This window comes from Arachis ipaensis, chromosome B10 (assembly GCF_059453495.1).
Source record: "Arachis ipaensis isolate K30076 ecotype BB chromosome B10, ASM5945349v1, whole genome shotgun sequence".
Lineage (NCBI taxonomy): Eukaryota > Viridiplantae > Streptophyta > Magnoliopsida > Fabales > Fabaceae > Arachis > Arachis ipaensis.
In genome coordinates this window covers 6511586-6527196 of record NC_142435.1, presented here as the reverse complement: position 1 = coordinate 6527196, position 15611 = coordinate 6511586, and the positions used below count along the sequence as shown (strand labels likewise).

The 15611-nt window shown below is 39.9% G+C and overlaps 1 protein-coding gene across 1 annotated transcript; it reads right to left on the bottom strand.

The window, feature by feature from the left end:
- Positions 1–11096: 11096 nt before the first annotated feature.
- On the bottom strand, positions 11097–12857 carry LOC107622342 (uncharacterized). The gene is made up of 6 exons (XM_088488245.1): positions 12775–12857; positions 12429–12691; positions 11848–12338; positions 11673–11759; positions 11384–11512; positions 11097–11108 (listed from the first exon to the last, which is right to left on the bottom strand). Exons 3-6 carry the CDS (start codon positions 12313–12315, stop codon positions 11097–11099), a joined length of 696 nt encoding a protein of 231 aa, XP_088344371.1. The 5' UTR covers positions 12316–12338; positions 12429–12691; positions 12775–12857.
- Positions 12858–15611: the final 2754 nt, after the last annotated feature.

The window sequence follows — 15611 nt, the reverse complement described above, 5'->3', positions numbered from 1 at the left end:
TCAGAATGGACCATCCTGGATATATTCTATGATGGTTTATCTGAGCTATCAAAGATGTCATTGGACACTTCTACAGGTGGATCCATTCACCTAAAGAAAACGCCTGCAGAAGCTCAAGAACTCATTGACATGGTTGCTAATAACCAGTTCATGTACACTTCTGAGAGGAATCCTGTGAGTAATGGGACGCCTCAGAAGAAGGGAGTTCTTGAAATTGATACTCTGAATGCCATACTGGCTCAGAACAAAATATTGACTCAGCAAGTCAATATGATTTCTCAGAGTCTGAATGGAATGCAAGCTACATCCAACAGTACTCAAGAGGCTTCTTATGAAGAAGAAGCTTATGATCCTGAGAACCCTGCAATAGCAGAGGTAAATTACATGGGTGAACCATATGGAAACACCTATAATCCCTCCTGGAGAAATCATCCAAATCTCTCATGGAAGGATCAAAAGCCTCAACAAGGCTTTAATAATGGTAGAAGATACAGGTTTAACAATAGTAAACCTTTTCCATCATCCACTCAGCAACAGACAGAGAACTCTGAACAAAATACATCTAATTTAGCAAACTTAGTCTCTGATCTATCTAAGGCCACTGTAAGTTTCATGAATGAAACAAGGTCTTCCATTAGAAATTTGGAAGCACAAGTGGGCCAGCTGAGTAAAAGGATCACTAAAATCCTTCCTAGTACCCTCCCAAGCAATACAGAAGAAAATCCAAAAGGAGAGTGCAAGGCCATTGAACTAATCACCATGGCCGAACCTGTAATGGAAGGAGAGGACGTGAATCCCAAGGAGGAAGACCTCCTGGGACGTCCAGTGACCAGTAAGGAGTTTTCCTCTGAGGAACCAAAGGAATCTGAGACTCATCTAGAGACCATAGAGATTCCATTGAATCTCCTTATGCCATTCATGAGCTCTGATGAGTATTCCTCTTCTGAAGAGAATGGGGATGTTACTGAAGAGCAAGCTGCCAAGTTTCTTGGTGCAATCATGAAGCTGAATGCCAAATTATTTGGTAATGAGACTTGGGAAGATGAACCTCCCTTGTTCACCAATGAGCTGAGTGATCTGGATCAACTGACATTGCCTCAGAAGAAACAGAATCCTGGAAAGTTCTTAATATCTTGTACCATAGGCACCATGATCTTTAAGGCTCTGTGTGACCTTGGTTCAGGGATAAACCTCATGCCCCTCTCTGTAATAGAGAAACTGGGAATCTATGGGGTGCAAGTTGCTAAAATCTCATTAGAGATGGCAGACAATTCAAGAAAACAGGCTTATGGACAAGTAGAGGACGTGTTAGTAAAGGTTGAAGGCCTTTACATCCCTACTGATTTCATAGTCTTGGATACTGGAAAGGAAGAGGATGAATCCATCATCCTAGGAAGACCTTTCCTAGCCACAGCAAGAGCTGTGATTGATGTGGACAGAGGAGAATTGATCCTTCAAATAAATGAGGACAACCTTGTGTTTACAACTCAAGGATCTCTCTCTACATCCATGGAGAGGAAGCATAAAAAGCTACTCTCAAAGCAGAGTCAACCAAAGCCCCCACAGCCAAACTCTAAGTTTGGTGTTGGGAGGCCACAACCAAATTCTAAGTTTGGTGTTGAACTCCCATATCCAAACTCTAAGTTTGGTGTTGGGGAGTTTCAGCAATGCTCTGAACATCCGTGAGGCTCCATGAGAGCCCACTGTCAAGCTACTGACATTAAAGAAGCGCTTGTTGGGAGGCAACCCAATTTTTATTTATCTAACTATATTTTTCTTAGTTATATGTCTTTATAGGTTCATGATCATGTGGAGTCACAAAATAAATATAAATATTGAAAACGGAATCAAAAACAGCGGAAGAAAAATCACACCCTGGAGGAAGCACCTGTCTGGCGTTCAACGCCAGAACAGAGCATGGTTCTGGCGCTGAACGCCCAAAATGGGCAGTATCTGGGCACTGAACGCCCAAAATGGGCAGCATCTGGGCGCTGAACGCCAGAATTGCACCCTGGAGAAAAGCTGGCGCTGAACGCCCAGAACAAGCATGGTTCTGGCGTTCAACGCCAGAAATGGGCAACAAATGGGCGTTGAACGCCCAAAATGGGCACCAACCTGGCGCTGAACGCCCAGAGTTGTGTGCAAGGGCATTTTGCATGCCTAATTTGGTGCAAGGTTGTAAATCCTTGAACACCTCAGAATCTGTGGACCCCACAGGATCCCCACCTACTTCCACTCACTCTCTTCTTTCTTCTCAATCATCCTCTATTCCCAATAAATACTCTTCCCTATCAACCCTTCACCACTCACATCCACTCTCTTCTCTCTTCTCACATCCACCCACTCTTCCCCATAAACCTACCTAATAAACTCCACCTACCTTCAAAATTCAAATCAATTTCCCACCCAAACCCACCCATATGGTCGCACCTTAACCCCCCTCCCTTCCCTATATAAAGCCTTCCATTCTTCTTCATTTTCACACAACACAACCCTCTCTTTCCCTTCTTGGCCGAAACACACCTCCCCCCTCTTTTCCATATTTTCTTTTTCTTCTTCATCTAATTCTTTCTTTTCTTGCTCGAGGGCGAGCAATATTCTAAGTTTGGTGTGGTAAAAGCATAAGCTTTTTGTTTTTCCATTACCATTGATGGCACCTAAGGCCAGAGAAACCTCAAGAAAGAGGAAAGGGAAGACAATTGCTTCCACCTCTGAGCCATGGGAGATGGAAAGATTCATCTCACAAGCCCATCACTAAGAAAAGAATGGAGCAAACAAGAGAGCACTTTCATGGATCTCAACAGGCACATGAAGAAGCTCATCATCAAGAAATTCCTGAGATACCTCAAGGGATGCACCTTCCTACACAGAATTTTCGGGAGCAAATCAACACCTCCCTAGGATAATTAAGTTCCAACATGGGACAACTAAGGGTGGAACATCAAGAGCACTCCATCATCCTTCATGAAATCAGAGAAGATCAAAAAGCAATGAGGAAGGAGCAACAAAGACAAGGAAGAGACATAGAAGAGCTCAAGGACATCATTGGTTCCTCAAGAAGGAAATGCCACCATCACTAAGGTGGACTTATTCCTTGTTCTTACATTCTCTGTTTTTTCGTTTTCTATGTTAAGTGCTTATCTGTGTTTGTGTCTTCATTACATGATCATTAGTAGTTAGTAACTTTGTCTTAAAGTTATGAATGTCCTATGAATCCATCACCTCTCTTAAATGAAAAATGTTTTAATTCAAAAGAACAAGAAGTACATGAGTTTCGAATTTATCCTTGAACTTAGCTTAATTATATTGATGTGGTGACAATGCTTCTTGTTTTCTGAATGAATGCTTGAACAGTGCATATGTCTTTTGAAGTTGTTGTTTAAGAATGTTAAATATGTTGGCTCTTGAAAGAATGATGACTAGGAGACATGTTATTTGATAATCTGAAAAATCATAAAAATGATTCTTGAAGCAAGAAGAAGCAGCAAAGAACAAAGCTTGCAGAAAAAAAAATAGGCGAAAAAAAAAATAAAAATAAAAAGCAAGCAGAAAAAGCCAAAAGCTCTTAAAACCAAGAGGCAAGAGCAAAAAGCCAATAAACCTTAAAACCAAAAGGCAAGGGCAAATAAAAAGGATCCCAAGGCTTTGAGCATCAGTGGATAGGAGGGCCTAAAGGAATAAAATCCTGGTCTAAGCGGCTAAACCAAGCTGTCCCTAACCATGTGCTTGTGGCGTGTAGGTGTCAAGTGAGAACTTGAGAATGAGCGGTTAAAGTCAAGGTCCAAAGCAAAAAGAAGAGTGTGCTTAAGAACCATGGACACCTCTAACTGGGGGCTTTAGCAAAGCTGAGCCACAATCTAAAAAGGTTCGCCCAATTATGTGTCTGTGGCATTTATGTATCCGGTGGTAATACTGGAAAACAAAGTGCTTAGGGCCACGGCCAAGACTCATAAAATAGCTGTGTTCAAGAATCATCATACTGAACTAGGAGAATCAATAACACTATCTGAACTCTGAGTTCCTATAGATGCCAATCATTCTGAACCTCAATGGATAAAGTGAGATGCCAAAACTATTCACGAGGCAAAAAGCTATAAGTCCCGCTCATTTGATTGGAGCTATGTTTCATTGATAGTTTGGGATTTATAGTATATTCTCTTCTTTTTATCCTATTTGATTTTTAGTTGCTTGGGGACAAGCAACAATTTAAGTTTGGTGTTGTGATGAGCGGATAATTTATACGCTTTTTGGCATTGTTTTTAGTATGTTTCTAGTAGGATCTAGTTACTTTTAGGGATGTTTTCATTAGTTTTTATGTTAAATTCACATTTCTGGACTTTACTATGAGTTTGTGTGTTTTTCTGTGATTTCAGGTATTTTCTGGCTGAAATTGAGGGACTTGAGCAAAAATCAGATTCAGAGGTTGAAGAAGGACCGTTGATGCTGTTGGATTCTGACCTCCCTGCACTCAACATGAATCTTCTGGAGCTACAGAACTCAAAATGGCACGCTTCCAATTGCGTTAGAAAGTAGACATCCAGGGCTTTCCAGAAATATATAATAGTCCATACTTTACCCGAGTTTAAATGACGCAAACTGGCGTTCAACGCCAGTTTCCTGCCCAATTCTGGCGTCCAGCGCCAGAAACAAGCTGCAAAGTGGAGTTCAACGCCCAAACTGGCACAAAAGCTGGTGTTCAACTCCAAGAAGGACCTCTACACGTGCAACACTCAAGCTCAGCCCAAGCACACACCAAGTGGGCCCCGAAAGTGGATTTATGCATCAATTACTTACTTCTGTAAACCCTAGTGACTAGTTTATTATAAATAGGACTTTTTACTATTGTATTAGCAATCTTTGGATTATATTTTGATCTATTGATCATGTTTGGGGGCTGGCCATTCGGCCATGCCTGGACCTTCATTACTTATGTATTTTCAACGGTAGAGTTTCTACACTCCATAGATTAAGGTGTGGGGCTCTGCTGTTCCTCAAAGATTAATGCAAAGTACTACTGTTTTCTATTCAATTCAACTTGTTCCGCTTCTAAGATATTCATTCGCACTTCAACCTGAATGTGATGAATGTGACAATCATCATCATTCCCTATGAACGCTTGCCTGACAACCACCTCTGTTCTACCTTAGATTGAATGAGTGTCTCTTAGATCTCTTAATCGGAATCTTCGTGGTGTAAGCTAGAATGATGGCGGCATTCAAGAGAATCCGGAAAGTCTAAACCTTGTCTATGGTATTCCGAGTAGGATTCAATGATTGAATGACTGTGACGAGCTTCAAACTCGCGAGTGCTGGGCATAGTGACAGACGCAAAAGGAGGGTGAATCCTATTCCAGCATGATCGGGAACCTCAGATGATTAGCCGTGCCGTGACAGGGCATCTTGGACCATTTTCACAAGAGGAGGGGATGTAGCCACTGACAACGGTGATGCCCTTGCATAAAGCCAGCCATGGAAAAGAGTAAGACTGATTGGATGAAGACAGCAGGAAAGCAGAGGTTCAGAGGAACGAGTGCATCTCCATACGCTTATCTGAAATTCTCACCAATGATTTACATAAGTATTTCTATCCTTCTTTTATTACTACATTTCGAAAACTCCATAACTGTTTTATATCCGCCTGACTGAGATTTACAAGGTGACCATAGCTTGCTTCATACCAACAATCTCCGTGGGATCGACCCTTACTCACGTAAGGTATTACTTGGACGACCCAGTGCACTTGCTGGTCAGTTATGCGAAGTTGTGAAGATATGTTTAGACCATGGTTCTGTGCATCCGTTTTTGGTGCCATTGCCAGGGAATCAATTTCGAACAACAATTCACAACCTGAGTAACAATTTCGCATACCAAAGGGTCCGAACTAAACTACCAAAAAATAGAAAAATTCGCCTATGCTTACATACTAACATCTCGACGACTTCGCCCATATTTCCAAGCCCACATCATCAGAGTTCGGACCAACCAGCCCATAAAAGGTATCTTAAAGAAAACAGACTTAGCAGGAAGAATCTTGCAATGAGCAGTCGAGTTGTCCGAATTCGACCTTCAATATGAAGCTCGGACAGCCATCAAATCACAGTATCTGGCTGACTTCATTGCTGAGTTTACGGACACCCCGGAAATCCCTACAGAATGGAATCTCTACGTAGACGGTTCCTCAAACAAAATCGGAAGTGGCACAGGCGTGATAATAGAACGCGATCAGGGAACCCAAATCAAATTGTCCCTCAAATTCAGGTTCCCTGCTTCAAACAACCAGGCCGAATATGAGGCACTACTAGCTGGTTTGAAGTTGGCTAGGGAGGTTGGAGCTCAAAAGCTTATCATCTTCAGCGACTCACAAGTAGTCACCTCACAAATAGCAGGGAGCTACCAAGCCAAGGATCCCACCATGAAAAAGTACTTGGACAAAACCAGAGAACTGCTCAGACAACTCGGGGAATACGAGGTCCGCCACATACCTCAGGAACAGAATGCTTGAGCTGATACACTCTCAAAAATAGCCAGCACCAAACCAGGGGGCAACAATAGAAGCCTCATCCAGGAAATGCTACAGAACCCGTCAATATCGGAAGAAGAAAAGGTCCTAGCCATAACAGGTTTGGATCAAGGATGGATGACTCCCATAATTAACTACCTCAAAACAGAAACACTCCCTACAGATAAGAAGGAGGCAAAGAGGTTAAAACAGGAGGCACAATACTACACCATCATAAACAATACTCTATATAAGAGAGGGATCTCAATACCACTATTAAAATATGTGCCGACTTCCAACACAAAGGAAGTTTTAGAAGAAGTACACAGTGGCATCTGTGGCAACCACCTCGGAGCACAAGCTCTCACCAAAAAAGTACTCCGGGCCAAATTTTATTGGCCGACTTTACAAAAAGAAGCAACAGAATTCGTAAAGACATGTCCACCATGTCAGAAACATGCCAACTTTCACATCGCCCCACCAGAGGAGCTTATCAGCATAACCTCACCCTGGCCATTCGCAAAATGGGGACTCGATCTTCTCGGTCATTTCCCTCAAATATCCGGACAAGTCAAATTCCTCATCGTGGGAGTAGACTATTTCACAAAATGGATTGAGGCGGAACCCCTAGCTAATGCCACTGCTCAAAGAAGTAAAAAATTCCTATATAGAAACATTGTCACAAGGTTTGGGGTTCCATGCTCTATCACCACAGACAATGGCACTCAATTTACAGATGCAGGCTTCAGAAAATTGGTGGCCAATCTGAACATAAAACACCAATTCACATCCGTAGAACACCCCCAGGCCATGGACAAGCAGAAGCTGCTAACAAAGTCATATTAGCCGGGTTAAAACGGAGATTACAGGACGCAAAGGGAGCCTGGGCTGAAGAGCTCCCACAAGTCCTATGGGCATATCGGACAACTCCACACTCCACCACAAAGGAATCACCTTTCCGATTAACTTACGGAATAGAGGCAATGATCCCAGTGGAGGTCGAAGAAGAATCGCCCAGAGTAATCCACTACAGTGAAGAAGCCAACTCCCAACTTCAAAGGGAAGAACTTGACCTACTTCTAGAAATTCGAGAAAGAGCTCGGATCAGGGAAGAGGCATTAAAACGTCGAATGGCTTCAAGATACAATCAAAAGGTAGTGCCGCGAGGTTTTGCCGAGAACGACCTCATCCTAATCCGAAATGACATCGGAACAACTCGACCAGGAGAAGGAAAGCTAGCAGCAAACTGGAAGGGACCCTACCGAGTCATAGAAGTACTCGAAAGAGGCTACTACAAGCTATCCGAACTCGAAGGGCGAGAGCTCCCAAGGTCATGGCACGCCTGCAACTTAAGGAGGTACTACAGTTAGGAGATTCCCTACAAATCCTTTATCAAGACGCATTAATCTGAAACACAAAATTTCATCGCCCGATTATAAAGCTACAGATCGGCAAAAGTGAAAACCAAATTCGCTGCCTGATCATGACAAAGACCAACAAAGATGAAAATCGAATTCATCAAAGGTCGACCAAGCGAGGACCAAACCCAATTTCTACAAAATCAGCAAAGATGAAAAGCGACAAAACAGATTAAATGCAAGAAGTTATCAAAAGTGATCCATAAGAAAGGACCTGACGATGTCTTAATAAAAATGGATTGCTAGAAATAACTTAAAGACGGACCGACATAAAGAAGTCAGACCAGTCGACTATAACAAAAGTTATAAAAAGTAAATCCCTAAGAAAGAGGCCTGGCTAGCCCTGAAAAAGAGGATTACTAAAAATAACTTAGAAGGGACCGACATGATGAAGTCGTCCCAACAAAATCACACAAGTTATAAAAAGTAATCCATAGAAGAGACCTAACAAAGGTCCAAATAATATGGATTACTAGAAATAACTTAGAAGGGACCGACATGATGAAGTCGTCCCAACAAAATCACACAAGTTATAAAAAGTAATCCATAGAAGAGACCTAACAAAGGTCCAAATAATAAAGAATACTAGAAATAACTTAGAAGAGACCAGCATGATGAAGTCGGCCCGACCAAGATACCAAAAGTTATAAATAAGTAATCCACAAGTCGGCTCGACAAAGCTATAGAAAGTTATAAATAAAATAATCCATATAAAGAGACCTGACAAGGCCCAAACAAAATGAAAAAATAGTCATAAGCATAAAAGAAGGGACGTTCCCCCTGGGTCAGAGCAGGAAAGCAAACCCTTTCATCAGAATCAAGTGCTACCAATTCATAGTTCTTTTCCTGATCTCTATCCCTACAGATTCGGTGATGTTTTCTAAGCTCCGCACAGAACTCAACATTTACCACGGAGACACACATCTACACAAGGGAGTCCAGCCAGTCGAACATACCCTCAGGAACGTTAGAAGACGTCTCAACAATATTTTTGTGAGAAGACATGGCCAACTAGTCCTACAGTAAAAAAAAAATAAAATGGATTACTAACCAAAGAAGCTCGGGCGAAATCAAAATAGCTCGAACAAACATGACTCAGAGCAATACAAACAGTAAAAGGAAAACCCCAAGACACACACCAATGTCCAGGGGCATCCTTTGGAGGCAGGGATAGAATAAGGACTCAGAAAAGAGTCTACAAGGCTACACCCCAACAAAACTCTCAGCGAAGAAAAATAATCCCCTTCCAAACAAGCAACGACATGAGAAGAAAATCAAAATAAGCCACCAGAAAATCGTTATCTTCTACAAAGTTTATCAGAAAACTACCAACATGGCGAAAGTCATCAAAGGAGCAATCTTTTTGAGAAAGCAAACAGATTCGTAAGCCTCAGTAACAACATGCAGTTCATATCAAAGAACACAAACTAGAAAGCAATAAAATGGCACACAGAAACCCTAAATGCAGAAGGACCATTTCGAAATCAAAAGACACTCCCAGAGCAGTAACTAGCAGATGCACGACGATACAAAAAGGTTCAAACTTTCCAACATAAATTCAAGCAAGATCAAAACTTTACCAAGAATAGAACAATACAAGCACAATGGAAGAACGACGAAAGAAGTAAAAGAAAGATGAACCAACCTGAAAGAGGAGGAAGCGCCGAAAAAGTTGAAGATGAAGAGGCAAAAATCCGAAAATGCCTTTCGATCAAAGGAAGCTCCAGTAATCACCAATGACGCCACAAAGGGAAGCGTGGAAAAAGGCTCAGGCAAAAACAGAAGAACGAATGAAAAAGGGTAGAGTTACAGTGAGCAAAAGAGAAGAAGAAACGGAAGCCAAATCTTTGAGAAAACCAAAATTCAAAATGAAGAAAGGGGAAAAAACAGCAAAGAGAAGAATTAATGGGTTATTAAACCCTTGCACGTTCCCAAGGCAAAGAGACTCGCGTTTCAAAAGAATAAAGAAACTCCTGTTTCAAAAAATTAAAAGAGAGAAAAAATGCTCCATATTCAAAGGGAAACTCTACAAAGAAGAAGTCGACAATGCTCAAGCTCGGCTTCACCAGAGAAGGATTGAAGTCCTAAAACTAAGGACTCGACCCCAAAAGGAAGACCGTACTCGAGCAGGGGCACTGTTCGCACCCTGGGTCGAGATGTCTGACCCGGGATAATCGACGACAAAGCGACCGACCTGTTCAAAACTGGAATCCCCGGTCTCTTCTCAAAGTTGTCGGCCAAATCGACAGTAGAGGCCCAAAACAGGCCCAAATAAAGGAATGCGACCCAAATCCAAAGGCAACCCAGACCTAGAAGGATAAGGGTGGTTCCCTTAAAGATAAAGATGACTTCACTCAAAGATAAGATAAGATAACTATCTTATCTCCAGAAAGATCACTCTACAAACATTATAAATACATTGTAGCACCCAGGTATAACTCATACTCTGATTCTACTAAAAACCTGCTTAATACCCTTGCTAACTTAAGCATCGGAGTTCCTTGCAGGTACCAGCACCCTCCGGTGACCAAGGATCAGCAGCATTGCCAGTCCAACAAGTCGGACGCGACAGCTCCGGCCACCGCCCGCACGTCAGAATGTCAGACACGTCATCTCCGACCAGCACAGAAGATCTCATCCGAGATCGACCTATAGTTTCAGGTAACCCTCGGAACAGCTTCAGCTTTGTCTTGATTCATTTCATGGAATAGAATCTGAGAAGCATATTCTACTCTAAAGTGGTCCACCTCGTCCTGAAGTTTAAAAGAATTTTCTTTTTAATCAACTATGATAATTTAGTAAGGTAATATAGAGTTATATAGTTTTTAAACACAATTACCTGGGTCCAGTTGTCCCACTCATACTTCCCCCTTTTAACGTTTTCGGGCTAAATTATCTCAAGCCACTTCATTATATAAATAGCACAGTCATAGCTGAAAAACAAGAAATAAAATATCAAATTACATCTAGGAAAGTTTAATTTTCAGATTAAAAGATTTATACCTTGTCTTTTGGCCTGAGATGTTAGTGTATGGTGTATGAATTTTGTGATCGTCTTTCTTCAGAGGTGCCCCCAAGCATATACTCTCATTCTTGAAATTACATGTCCCTTAAAACACAAAACAAATCAGTAATATATGAATAAATTTAATAAAGGAATATAAACAAATGAGCACAAACCTACACCTTATACTGAACAGAAGTACACCCAAATATTCAAATATAGAACACAGAACCAACTTACAGCGAATATATTTATGTTCTTTCTTTCATCGGCTGGACAAGTCATGTGATATGGGTCGAGTACAAAAGATTTTTTTCCTTGTATCAGCCACCCATAACCACCAATGTTGTGAATGGCAAATAGGTGCAAAAATCTGAAGTATGTCCAGATTGAACAGTGTTTTAGTTTATTTGGCACATAAGTAATGAATGGTAATAAGAAGTTTTAGAAATAAAAAACTTACATAACGATGCGATGCTAATTTTTTGAGGTCCAAGAAGGGTATAAATATTGGGTAGTCTTCCACCCTGAATGGCTTATTGGTTTTAGGCTGTAAGAATACCCCTTTTGAATGATTTGCAATGGCCATGTTCTGCAAAAAAATGTGAAACACCAAATGAATATAGAAAATACACCCAAACAAATGCAGAAGATACACCCAAACGAATGCAGAAAATACACCCAAATGAATACAGAAAATACATCCAAAAAAAAAAGAAAATACACCTAAGATTTGTTGAAGTACAACTTACCAGAATATCAAGGGGGAGATAGTATATTTCTTCTTGAAACCTTTTAATCTTTTGCTGGTTAAGGATGAGGCACATGGCAGAGACAATCTAAAAATAAAAGCCCAAATCAATTTTACATAAATCGATATTGCAGTTACTTTTCATGATAAAATCATTAATGTTATTCTAATATTACCTCAGCTTCTATATGTGTGTCAGCCTGGAGAGATGCGAAGTGGAGTTTTGACAAAATGTATTTATCTTGGGAAATGAGTGTGCACACGGCGTCATACTCATTAGTACGTCCATCTGCGTATGTTTTGACACGTGTGGCCCAGATGTAGCATTTCTCTTTCATGCCAGCACTCATTTCATTTATCCTTGCAGGAGTTTCAAACTTTTCAAAACTTTGTTCACCACTTTCCTTATGAATAGGTGGAGTTCTATCTTCTGTTTTCACCCCACTCCATGCAATTTTCTCCACCAGCTCCCCTAATTGTTCTATTAGTTTTGGCGTTTCAGGTGTTTTCGCCCTCTGCCCTTCTTGTGTTGCTGCACCCTCCTGCGTTGCTGCTTCTTCTTGGCTTGAATCAGTCAAGCCAAGGCTGAATGATGGAATCGGACCTTCTTTAGGAATGTACAATGCTGTCCGTGCCATCATCATCAGTGCATCAACATCTTCTGGGGCTGGATTACTGCGTGATGAGATATAACATACTATAAGAATAAGAATAGATGAATGATATTGGAAAAAAAATTTTACTATGCTGAACTTACACTTTAGATGGAGCTGGTGGAAGCGTGGGTGTGCTTTCTTCAGTTTTTGGCGGTGGTTCTGGAGTGCTGCAGTGTTACGGAACAATTGTGAGGATATACACCCCAACAAAGACAATATACACCCAAACAATTAACAAATACACCCCAAGATTATTCCTTACCTTTGTGTAGTTTCTTCATTAGTTTTTTCCAGCACAGGGGCTGGTTCAATTTTTGGCACAGTGGTTGTTTGGGACAGTGGTAGACAAACTTGAATCGGAACTCTAAACGAGAAGAAAAATAAAAGGTTAACAAAGCCCTCAAAAATAAAATGGTTATAAGGTTGAAATTTTTTTGAAAAACTCACATTGAAAGCGCTTCGCCTTGTGACTGTGTCTCTACCCGTACAACAATCATGTTCTCTTGAGTTGGCTCACTGGCTGACTCTTCAACCAAACTCAACCTTAAATACACCCAAAGTAATCAAAAGAAACACATGCTTTGTTTTTTTTTTTTTTTTTTTGAGAACTTACGTAGCTGCAGTTTTTGCTTTTTTTTTCCTGCCTTTTTTTTCTCGAATAAAACATTAAAGGGCTTTTTTTTCTAAAAAAAATATATACAGAATTAGAAGCAGAAGGTAATAAAAGATAAAAGCAACCGGTATTAGAAAGAGAAATTACATGCTCTCTGCTGGTTTGTTTATGCTGCTTTGTTCCATGTGTCCTTGAGACAAAGGATCATCACTTCCTAAGTTTACGTCCGGTATTCTAAAGATGGATTAGATATCATTCAGTAAAAATACCATACGGTTAAATCAGGATAACAAGATTTTATCAAATAAAGGTTCTTATGTCTCAGATGAGTCATAGTGACCTTCTGTTGATTGTAAGTCAGCTCCCTTCTCCCTGGGAAACCAGAAACAGCTATTAGTTACGAAAACACCCAAAAAAAGTTTAATATACACCCCAAAAATTACAAACCCCTGTGTAGCAGATTTTTCATTGTTTTTCCTTAAGAATTCTTCTAATTCTTCAGTTCCAATTTCAGATCTGATAGTACATGCATAAAAGAACATGTTAACAAATGTAATTTTGATGATAAACGGTAATATTGCTTACAAAGTACTGTACCCATGATAGGATTGAGCCTTCTCAGGAGATGAATCCTCAACAATGACCTTTTTCTTTTTGGATTGTGTCCTGGGAGAAAAACAAGTATGAATCAGAAATACACAATTAAATTGATTAGAACATACTATCCAAAGAAGTGCTTACTTTTGTGGTGTTCTTTGAGTCCTTTTTCTTTGTTTTTTGCTTCTCTACTGGTGATGATTCTTCGATTTTAAAAGTTAATAAGAGACACTCTGTTAATACATGAAATTTTGATAATAAACCCAAAGGAAAGCAATAATAATTTCAGAACATTACTCATCATTTGATTCAGATTGTGAATCAGAATCCTCCTGAATCTTCTTCCTTTTTTGGATTCCATTCTGGAAGGTAAACAATCATTATTTAAAAATATACTAAAAGGGACATAATACACCCAAATGAAGACACAAAATACACCCAAATGAATACACAAAATACACCCAACTGAATACACAAAATACACCCAAGTATTTTACTTACTTTTTGGCTGTTCGGGTGGGTTGTTTCCTTGTTAGTTCCTCTGAGTCTTCTTCAGTCTCAGACTCAGAGGTAGAATAGACTTCACTTTCAGTTGTTTCATGCTCAGATGATGATGAACTTTCCTTCCTTTTTTGTTTTTTTTGGTTTTTTCTTTTTTCTTCATTTGTTTCATTTTCTCCTTTGTTTCTGCCATCTTTACAATTTCCTGAAACAGTAGAAACGTTAGTTAACAGCAACCATATAAATAAATTATACCCAAGATATTTTGTTCACTTACCATATGTTCATCCATTTTAGCTCTCATTCTTTCAACCAACTGCTCTCTAGTCCAGTTGGCAATCCAAGGTTCTGGGGGTCTTTCTTCTCCTTTCTTGTCTTTATTTTTTGATAGATGGAAGTAAACTATCATCAGGACAAACAGGCAGCCATCAATTGCCTTTTTCTTTTTCAGGTTGTATTCTGTTATGCCCTTGATGATGAAATTCAGAATATGTGCCCCCCAGTTTCCCTCTTTTATTATGTCCATCTTGAAAATTGGTGCCAGGTGGACAGGGGAGATTTTGTTAATTGTTGTTGGTAAGAGGAATGCCATCTGTATATAGAGGATGAAAATTCTCTTGAATATGAGGCGATCCTGTTCATTATCAACAGCAATAGTCATCATCTCATCTGTGAGACTTTTTAAGGTCTTCCCCTGGAATCTTCTAAAAATTTATTTGTTGTCTTCAGAAAGATCCTTATAATTGATTTTCTGAGGAAATAGATCTCCTACAAAAAGAAAAACAACATAGTATGAAAATCACTTGAAATACACCCAAACATCACTTGAAATACACCCCAATATGGCTCTATACACCTATGTTTGTAATGAGTTACCTGACGCGTTGAGGCCAAGTGCAGCCCCTATTGTGCTTGGTCTTACTCTAAACAAACCGTAGCCGGTTTCGAGTGTGTTTTTCCCTAATTTAAAGGAGTTAGCCAACTCTTTTAATAACCTGTGATGCACCCTTAGCGATGGGATGTGCATCAGGCCACCAAATCCCAAATTCCTAACAATTACTTTCTTCTCCTCGCTTATATTTCTGAATTTCTCACTCAACAAATGGGTTGCACATTTAAGGTCTTTGGTTTGCTGTAAACAAAGCAAAATTAGAGTTAGATATATTTCTATTATGAAAAACTGATTTGATCTAAGACATATATTTGTGCTTACATTTTTTCCAGCTTGATTTTTGCTTGCCATTTTTCTGAAATGAAAAATACACCCATATATCAGTCAGATACACCCATAGATCAGGCACATACACCTATACGGATTCTCATAAGTATTTAATTAGATCAGTTCAAAATGATGTTCAATTCACTCAAACATGCATAAATATACAAGGTCAAGCAACATTACAAGGTCAAGTAATATACACCCAAGGACAAGCAATATTAGAATAGTTGCAATAGTTGATTATATTACATTATATCAGTTTAGAAATATACACCCAAAAATCAACCATATACACCCAACAAATTACGTCATATACACCCACCAAATTACACAATATACTCCCAAAAATTCGTT

What these genes read in the sequence shown, in the direction of transcription:
- LOC107622342 (XM_088488245.1), bottom strand. Translation starts at nt 12,315, where the DNA reads ATGATGATGGCACGGACAGCATTGTACATTCCTAAAGAAGGTCCGATT. An exon ending in ACACACATATAGAAGCTGAG is followed by an intron (nt 11,760 to 11,847) that starts GTAATATTAGAA and finishes TTTTATTTTTAG; the next exon opens with ATTGTCTCTGCCATGTGCCT. An exon ending in ATCTCCCCCTTGATATTCTG is followed by an intron (nt 11,513 to 11,672) that starts GTAAGTTGTACT and finishes ATTTTTTTGCAG; the next exon opens with AACATGGCCATTGCAAATCA.